The 10,189-nt window shown below is 37.8% G+C and overlaps 2 protein-coding genes across 2 annotated transcripts; both read right to left on the bottom strand.

Moving 5' to 3' along the window:
- On the bottom strand, nt 1–2,874 carry LOC139283748 (uncharacterized). Its single transcript, XM_070903778.1, has 8 exons — nt 2,562–2,874; nt 2,172–2,273; nt 1,642–1,721; nt 1,238–1,318; nt 1,002–1,061; nt 803–889; nt 567–665; nt 1–6 (listed from the first exon to the last, which is right to left on the bottom strand). The coding sequence occupies exons 1-8, from the start codon at nt 2,872–2,874 to the stop codon at nt 1–3; spliced, it is 828 nt and encodes a 275-aa protein (XP_070759879.1).
- Nucleotides 2,875–5,647: 2,773 nt separating this feature from the next.
- LOC139283747 (nuclear factor 7, brain-like) lies at nt 5,648–7,093 on the bottom strand. Its single transcript, XM_070903777.1, has one exon. It carries the CDS (start codon nt 7,091–7,093, stop codon nt 5,648–5,650), a length of 1,446 nt encoding a protein of 481 aa, XP_070759878.1.
- Between the last annotated feature and the right edge of the window lie 3,096 nt (nt 7,094–10,189).

The raw sequence follows: 10,189 nt of genomic DNA, 5'->3' as shown, positions 1-10,189 counted from the left end.
TCAAGTCTGCACAACAATGAAAAAACAGAGCACTTGAGAGAACTCGGGCTTTCTTGAGTAATATAGACTCGACAAATTTATTGCAATGCCCCATTTTTTTTTATTAAGTGATAAATCTGTTTTCTCGATCAATCAATCAATCAGATGTTCACTTTACTCTCATGTAAGACAAAAAAAGCAGGAAATCCTCACAAATGACAAGCTGTCACAGGGGAATGTTTGGCATTTTTGCTTGATAAATAACAAACCATCTGCAGATCATTTTTCTATCGACAAGTTGATTAATTGACAAATTGTTTCTGCTCTAATGTTATTAATGACATCATCGACCTAATATGAAATGACAAGCTTGGGCCGCCCTGAAGCCTTGCGGTTATGTGGTTACAGAGCACATACCACATATCCACAACTTAGCTCAACGTAGCCGAAAGAACAGCATAGAACTGACAGAGGGCTATGCCCCAATATATCACATGGAAATGTGAAACTGTTGATGAACTGCTTAGTGCCAATACTAAAAACTAACATGTACTATTTGTCAATGATTAAAGAAAACAGGTAATTACCACTGATTCTGTTCCTAACATTGGATCCTCTGGTGTATCGCAGGTTTCACTTTGTTCGTCAAAGGACGCAGGTGATGAACAATCCGCTGAAAGATGTGACTGAAAAACAAGTGAAGACAAGAGATTCTAATAGTTGAACAGTCATTGGGTTGAATTATTGACTATCATTTAGCCCAAAATGTACAATTTAAACAAGCAGTAACTTGTGCATAGTTAATCATTTGATGTGGAGCTACCTTTGACTTTCCTGCAGACAGCTGAGCCTGCTGTGCATCACTGGTCTTATTTTGTTCACATTGAGACGATTTATCCATTGATGGAGACTAAAAGTAAAGACAAAACAAAACAACCAATTATATTTTTGCATGTATTTTAGATATGAATTGTTTTACGTCATTACAAATCAAACTGCAGCATCTAAAAATCTTCACCTACCTGAATAGCTGTGTTTGGAGACTGCCCATCACTGCTGTCATCTGGAGGTGTTGATTCAAGCTTAATGAGGGGACAAAGTGAAGTCAACTGTGTAGAATTATCTATAATATCTGTATAACATTGATTTAAGCAATTTATAATTAAAAGTGATATATGTTAAGGTTGTACGGAGTAGCAACTATCTAAAGAAATAATATTGACCTTGTTCAATTACAAAATCGCCACAACACACTTACTAGTTTATCCAACTCTGCCAGTTGTTGAAGTAGTTGTGCACGCTGATGTATAAGTACCGAACGCCGTCTCTCATTGCTGGTCTGAAAGCAGATTAAAAAATAAATAAAAATTAAAAAAAGGTCTAACCCAAAAGGTAGTGATCTCCTATTAAACTCCACAGCTCTGCAACTCGACTGGAAATGTCCACATGATGGTAGCTAATGAGCAACATTCATTTGCTATTGTTCAAAGTAACTTACAATGTGTACAATCAACCTCTGCAGGAACAAACAGTTAAATGTCATCAAACAGATAAAGAAAATGACAACACCTTAGTTTTATTTGTGAAGATATGTCCAAAAATAGACTACCAAACAACAAAACTTTCTTCTGTTATAGGTTTTGGTGGTGTTCATTTCCTCACCGGTGGACTAATGTTCCCTTGTTGCGATGGCTCTTTGTTAAGATGAGCAGCTTCATCAGGGACAGACTCGTTTACAGCTCCTGAGGAAAAGACAAGTAAGTTGGACAATGTAATAATTGTCATAAAAGTTCACGAAGGTTATAATGTTCTGTTTTTGTTTAAACTCTTTTAGAGAGATGTTAGAGGATGTAGGTTGTGGTGCTGTTGAATTGTCTTGCATTATCCTGTGAGGTGTCTCTAATATTTAGTCCACCCCATTGGTATCAGTAAGAGTAGACTTGACTGGACTGGCTCAAATTCTGTGTTGCAATTTTGTCCTTGTTGAAGGGTATGACCTACTGACCGCACTTTGAATTTATTGATTTTGGTCCAATAAACATTTAGCTGGTTTGTTGCTCGTCTGGTCTGACTACCAGACCAGCCAAATAAACCTACAAAGTACTAAACCCTCCTATGGTTTAGATAAATCAAACCCAACATGTTTAACCACACACACAGCGTACGACAAAGGTATTACAAATACAGCTTACCGCTGCAGTGTGATGACGGTATCCACTGACGCTGCTCCTGAGAAGTGGATGAGGCATGGCTGTGAGTGTATCCAGCAACACCAGCAAATTCCACATATGCTCCTTCAAAGGTAGCTTGAGATGTACTTACATGCTGTCCACATGGTGGCAGGCTAATGGGCAGATCTTGAAGTCCATTTGGTAAACCCTGATTGGTTAATGGAGGTTGAAATGACACTTTGTAAAGATCGTGGGCTGACAGAAGTGGTAGATGTTCGGGCCGACAAGGCTGGAGTGCTTGGTTTGTTTGGGGAAGAGATGGTGGGGGTATATTTTTTCCTTGGTGCGCAGTTAGCAGCATTGATGGAGTGTGAGGGCTTTGCTGAGCAAAGGAAATGATGTGAGAGGCACTCGGCATAGCAGCGTTGGCAAACAAAGTGGTGGATGACGGATCACTGCTAATGTGAGAGGCTTTGTACAGGGCAGAGTGATGAGCGTTATTTCCGGATGATAAGGTGCTGAGGTCGCTCATACAGCTCTGACTGGACGCTTGTAGGTGGTCGTAGGAGGGTCTCTGGTTAGAAGACGAGCCCAGGCTGAGATGCTGAGAGTTGGCCAGTGGGTTGAGGAGGGGTCCTTGAGTTGAAGTTGTGGACCAGCCATTCTGGTCCGCCCACGACTGACATGGTATGCAGCTCTTATTTGCTGTCAGGTTGTCCATCATTCTCCATAACCATCAAAGTTTGTTTCCTTGGAGACAAAACAACATGCGCAATTTATAATCAGGGTCAAAACATGGTGGTATTTATCTTATAATTATAGGCCTAAATTTTTAAAACATCCATCTTAATTTAGTATGGTTTGCCTTTTGTCTTGTGCAACATAAAAGAGGCGTAATCTTGAAAAATGACAACAACAACAATTAACAGGTTATCAAAACAGCCACTGTTTAATTTTCTGTCACTCGTGTAAGTTGCATATTGGACCACAATTGGCTCTCAAACTAACTGTATTGTCTCAAAATCACGCTTGTATGTACATTTCTTTAAGTCCTAAGGTGAACACAGACACACAAACCCCCTTCACCTTCAGCAGATGAATGTGAAAACATCTTTGTTTAAGACATAACCACCGATATTAAACTAGTTTTTTTTTATTAAAGGGTCCTGTTCAACCAAATGACAAAACACGCATTTCCTCACTCATCTCTTGTGACCTAGCCACGCAGATAGTTTGTTTGTCTTAAGATACTCGTCTCTAAGATTTCTGCCTCCACACCATAACAATGGCTGTAAATGAAATTTGAAAACCACATTTGAAGAATTCTGGTTAATCTAGAGAAATAGCCCATTTGAAAACCGTTGGCAGTCTTGTAAACTAGATTAGATTTAAGGTTAGTAATAAAATGTGTTAAGTCGTAGGCCTACTTTATCATTAGCAGGATCATTTATGAATGGTAGCTAACTTACGTATTTGCCCCAAATCGCTTAACATTTATACTTACAGTGGGGAACGGGTAGCTAAATTGTTGTAGATACGTGAACGACGACAAAATGTAGCTTAGCACTGTGGTGTCCCATTTCTTTAGTTCTTTAGTTGGCTAGCTAGCTAGCTACATTGAAGAGCTGTTAGCATGCCTGGCTGTGAAATTTCGGAATTATTCGTAGAACTGACAACGACTCCAAAATGACCAAGATGGGGAAAAAAACGTATCTGCAGAAAATACAGCAAATTGTTTTTGAAAATGTTTGAACACGAGCACCATATCTGTGAACATCACCGGAAGTAGCGGCCGTATGTTTACCTCACGACTCCGTAGCTGCTAACGTGAGACTTCCGTTTCGGTTTTCAGAATAAGAGCACAGGATAAGAGAATGAAAAGTTTTTTTTTTTGAATAATTGCCTGAAATTTTATTTCAATACAGCCAGTGGTAGAAGAAAAATTCAGATCCTTGACTTAAACAAAATAAGCAATACCAAAATATGAAACTATCCGTAAGTAAAAGTCATGATTTCCAAATGTTACTTACGTAAAAGTATGTATCAACGAAATGTGCTTTAATTACTCTTTATGAAGTAATAAAGTTAAGAAGTTATGAGTTATTTAATCATATATATCAAACTATTGAATTTTGTTACAGATGCATTCACGTGTAAGAGGCATTTTAATGTTGTAGAGGAGGGGGAGTTTAATCTGTGGCAATGTGTCATATTTTTTTAACTCACTATGTGTTCACTATACAAAATTCAATCTATGAAGTAAGTAGTAGCTCCAGTTGTCAGATAGATAGTGGCTTAAAAAAATAAAAACAAATAAACAAAGGGCAGGTCCTTGTAGTCAGTCTTAAGTGACGTTTTAATGCAAACTCTTCAGTTCCCCAAAACCACAACCCAAAAACACTCCTTCACATTAACACAAAACACACAGTGCACATTATGCATATTATGACTACTTTGTTTAAATTGCTTGTCACTATTCAAAATGCAAAAATTAATTATCTAGGAGTTACAACATAAACTATGGCTAAACATCACATACACCATGAAGAAGCAAAGACTCAAATAAAATAAAAATGTATTTAAAAAATCGTTTCCTCAGAATAAAACAAAGGACTGAAATAACTCATCAAAAGACCCAAGAACATCAAAAACGAACACAGATGACTGATACTACTATACAATGCAGTTTCTCTAAGCTGATGACCAGGATAACCAACAGCTTTGATTTGTTAAGTTTGTCTGCTGATGATGTGATACAATTTCTGCATTTTGTAGCCATATTTTCTCGTGGACTAATCTTAGTTACCATCTTCAATACATTTTGGCTAAACAACATATCCTTAAATCCTTAACTGCTCAAGGTCTTTCAAAAAATACATTTCTATTTGTGTGTCTATTTGCACCCAGGTGAGAATAGTCACTCAGCAGCTATTTGGCTATTTACATCCAGCATGAGCGTCGTCTGTGGTGATTTAGTGCCAGCTGCAAATCGGCTTTAGAAAGTCAGGCGACTTAGTAGCTATAAAGAGCGACAAAGTCCGTAGAGGAAACAGGTTGAGGTGAATGGATGAATTGATCAAACAAATAACTTTCACCTGGGAGAGCACTGTTCATTCCTGAAGCTTGGAGTTAATGTTCTTTTTTTAACCAAAACCATGATCTTTTCCTTAACCTAACTAAAGGCTTTCTAACATGTGGTTAAAGTTGTGAAATGGTCGCAGTTTGGTTAGGATCCAACCTGGGTGCAAATAACATATGCCTTTAAAAAAAGATTTAAGTGTACATGTTTTTGCAGGGGGGTTGCATGAAAACAATAAACAAAGATGAAAACCACTTTGCATAATTCATTTCACACAGTAGAGATAGACAACAAATCAATTCTGTTGAGGAACAAAGGAGCAAAAGAACAATCAGTCAGAGACAGAATGTGTTTTGATGAGGCTCTGAGTGTAAAATGTAATAACACTGAAATTAAGACATGACCAAATCTGAAATAACTAATCAGAAGATCCAGAAACTTTACAAATATCAGACTGGCAGATTTTGATATCAGCAGTTTTAGCATCACCAGCTTTTCCGACATAAAAAAACGGGAAGAGTTTCTCACTGAAAGTGTCTCTGTGAGTGTAGATGAGAGTCATGTCTTCAGGGTCGTAGAAGGACACCTCCCCTCTGTCATAGTCCAGCTGGACTCTGATCCTCTGGAGACTCTTCTTCACTGTGACAGTCTTACCAAGACCATCAGTGTACTTTCCACTGCCATGTGATAAACACCAGTTTCCATATTTTGGTGAAGCAAATATCTTCCCCTTCCTGTCAACTGACTCTTCAGCCAAACCTACATTCCAGTCAGGATGGTCTCCCACCTCCACCTCCCAGCTGTGTGTCCCTGAGCTGAAGCCCTCAGAGCCCAGAACATCTGCATAGTGAGTGTATCTCTCTGGATTGTTAGGAAGCTGCTGCTTTGTGTCTTCACGTCTCACACTGATCAGATCATCAGACAGAGAGAGACGGGGGTCTGCAGTGTTTGGGTCCAGAATGACAGGACTGAAGTGGACCGTGTCCTTCATCTTCTCCCAGACTCTGAAAGACAGGTTGCCCAGGTGTTTGGCCACATCTATCAGCGCTCCTGAGACCAGCTGTGGATCTGACAGTGAGCACTGGACTCTGGCTCTGGTCTGAGTGGCTTTATAACTGCTGAGGAATGGCACGTTGTGTTTCTGCAGCTCTTCTTCAACAGCAGAGATACTGTCTGACAGAGAGGAGATCTGCTCCTGAATCATCTTCATCTCTCTGCTGATAGTCTTCCCCTTCTGCTCCTCTTCCTCCCTCAGAGCTGCCAGTCTGGACTCCTCTTCCTCTTTCAGGAACTGGTGGAGCTTGTTGAACTCTGCTCTGATCTTCCTCTCTGTGGACAACAGCTGCTTCTTGGAGTGTTGAATCATTTCATTGTATGTTTCCTCCACGTCTTCATATTTGTCCCTCTTGTCCTGCAGAGACTTTAAGTCAGATTTCAGCTGGTCCTTCAGGTCACTGACTGCTTGTTCTATAGGAACCACCTTGTGACGGACGTGGAGAGAAAACTCACAGACAGGACACACAGCTCGATCTTCATCTTTACAGAACAATTTAGGCTCTTCTTGATGTTTACTACACACCACCTCCACCTTCTCCTCTCCTTTTTCTGTCTCAGATGATCCAGATTTCTTTCTCCCAGCAAAGGAGTCAGCCAGTTCCTTCAGTGCAAAGTTCACCCCAAGATTTTCCTTTGAGGATTTTCTTTTACAAATGGGACAGTTTGTGTTTTCAGCTTGTTCCCAGAATGTTTGCAGGCAGCTTGAACAGAAGCTGTGGTTGCAGCTCAGAGACACAGGATCTCTGAAAGTCTCTGAACACACATGGCAGCTCAGGTAACTTTCAACGAGAGCGATTTTATCTGCCATTTGTGCTTTTATCCAAATGATCTGGCGAAGACTCACCACATCCAATTTCTCTTCAGGTTGTCGCTTAAAATCCTTTAAGTGAGCAGTTAGAGATCTCCCACCCTGTAATGGCGTCGTGGTTTTGTTCTCCAATGTCAGAATTTGCTTTCAGTTCCACCAACCTCTTTCATTGGTTAATCATTATTGGAAGTAAATGCAGTCATCTGTTTTTATTACCGGCAGGTAGAACAGGATACTTTTCAAGCCGTCCTTCAGAATCTGAAAGACTTTCAAGTTCATTATGGACCCAAACATGTTTAACCCCTCTGTCGTCCTCTGTGTGATGATCTGACCAGTGTGAGAAATCTAGTCTGAAACACAGACAGCGAGGTGAAGATCTTTATCCCTCCAAAGTGTTGTGTCTGATGTTTCATGTATCTCAATGAAAGAAAACTTTGTCACAGTGAAGACGAAGAAACTGTTGGACTGGTGATGAAAAGACCACTGATGTCAAACTGTCTCTGTGTGCGTTTATGTTTAAATTGCTCATTAAAGCTTTTACATACATGTATATGCAAAGAGGTTTTCAGAAATATTTGTCCTGTTTATTGCTGGTTACAGCTCTCGCTCATCTTTGGACTTTATGTGATGTTATTTTTTATTGCCTGACCTTTGGACTTCAAATCTAATTGGTACATGTACTTCTTTGTGATTTCAGGTGTTTTGTTTTTCTGTAAACGTAGGTTGAATTTTCTGTGTAGGGTCACACAAATAAATTATAGTTAAGATCGACAACTTTAGAAATGTTTTTATGTTTTTTTCCCACTGTCTTCATTTTCATTGGAAAACTCCTCAAACTACTGTAAATACTAAAAGCTAAATACTGTATCTATTCTTACTTAAGGTATGAGAGACTTCTTTTCAGAGATAAGATGATTGAGATGATTTGACTAAGTTGGTGCCTGATGAAGAAACCCATCAAGAGCCACAGCAGTGAGGAGTTTCTTAGATGCCCTGGACATACAGTACGTCTGACAAACAGAATGGGATCTTTGTGCAGGATATGTATTAATAGAAAAATCAGGTGGTACTATTGATCAACCTGTGCAGCAAAAATAATATGCATGTAAATAAGTGACAGAAAGTGGAAAGAAAAAGTCCGGTGTTCAAAATGAGCAGGCTGTGAACAACATGTGGACTTTGTCTCCATCTTGTGGCGTTAAAGGGAAGAAAAATGTGACCATGCAATCACATACTGTATAAATATGGAGGATATTTTTGGTCATAATTAAAATTAAAAGTCCAAATCGAAAATGAAAACAGACAAAATTAAAAAGATTATTATTTTATTGAACTACTAAGAATAAGCAGGCCATAATTAAACTTAAAAAGGAAAAGGACATTGAAAGACCACATTCAAAATGCAAAATGAAAATGTAAAGTGACAATGAACAATGTGAAATTTAAAATGGAAAAGCTTAAATGGAAATGCTCAAACTGAAAGCTTAAATTGTGAAGATGAAATTGGAAATGGCAATGAAATAAGAAAAGGGAAACATCAAATATGAAAGTCAAAATGGGAATATTTAAATTGAAAGCTTAAACAGTAAATGTACTTTTTGTATTTGCATTTTCAACAACTGCAATGCTTCTGCTTAAGAAATACAAAGTACAACAGTGAATACATATATATACGTTAAGGAACCTTTTGCAAATTTTTGTATTTTTCCTTTTACTTTGAACGTCCGTTCTTAGAGTTTATTATGATGCAGTGAAGTTGTAGGAGGGTAAAGTTTAACCCTCTTTTAAATTTGATGTCTGACTGTTTCTAACTTTGAGAACACACACACAGTGAGGTACAGACCAGTGTGAGAATCAATACAACGCCATCAAAATGAAACACGTTGCACAAGTCTTCTCCAGTGTGCCGTGCTTTACTCCTCACATGTTTTCAGCTATTTAGCCTTCATCAGGGTGGTATGAGGTTGATTCAGGTTTCTTTAGAAACAATCTGTTAATCAGTCATGTGACTTGACAAAAGAAAGTATGAATTAAATGTGTTTGGCTGTCCATAAATGTTGAGGTTGAAAGAGTTTCAGTGAGGAATTACTTGTTTTGAAAATAGAAAATGGAGATTTAACCATGAATGAGTTCAGGATAAATATTGTATTTTGTAAAAGCTGGTTGTACTATGATTTGTGCTTATTGTAATTTGTATTACCTTTTGTAAAGTCACATGACTATTTGACATGTGTATGTAAAGGAACTGGAAACAAACTCATGCACAAAATTGTGAATAAAAGCTGCTGATGTTTTAATTACACATCATGTGAAGGAGCATCCATCTGATGTACATTTTATAAAGATATAATTGACATTCATCATTCATGTCATTGACAATTTATTCAATACAAGAAATATCACACACACTATGAAGAAGCACTGTAAGAATTAAAGAGGGAATTAAAATTAAAGTAAATTAAAACATTTGTTTCCTCAAAAACTAAAACTGATGAGTGATGATCGTTTTGAAATCCATGAAGATGTAAACAGAATATCAAAAGCAGGAGTTACCAACTTTATACATTTAATACAAAATATAACTAAATCCTTCATGTCTCAACATCTTTCAAAACTGAATTTCAGATTAAACCAGTGGTTTATGTGCACATGTTTTTACAGTGGGTTGCATGAAAACAACAAAAATAAACAACTAATTGCGTAATTCATTTCAGACAGTAGAGACAGATATGAAAAAACATTTCTGTGATCCTCAACAACAAATCCTAAAAAAATAATAATCAATCAGAGCCGGAATGTGTTTTGATACACTGGACCACTGAGACCAGCCATATTATGGTCTGATTAAAAACAAGATGCTGCTAAACAGGCAGATACGTTACAATCCAAAAATCTATTTGTACCTGTATTAATGATTTCGTAGATATATTTTTCATCTGGTTTAAACTTTATTGACCCTGATTTCTCTAATGTGATGAACTTTTTAATTAAAAACAATTTTTCAGTGTGCTGAGGAGTTTAGAGTCTAATAAACCTCAAACGGTCATGATACAAACATTTTGAAGGTTAAATTTGGAACAATCAACTTCCTGAACA

Source organism: Enoplosus armatus, chromosome 4 (assembly GCF_043641665.1).
Source record: "Enoplosus armatus isolate fEnoArm2 chromosome 4, fEnoArm2.hap1, whole genome shotgun sequence".
NCBI classification, from domain to species: Eukaryota; Metazoa; Chordata; class Actinopteri; order Centrarchiformes; family Enoplosidae; genus Enoplosus; species Enoplosus armatus.
This window is presented reverse-complemented; position numbering and strand designations above follow the sequence as displayed.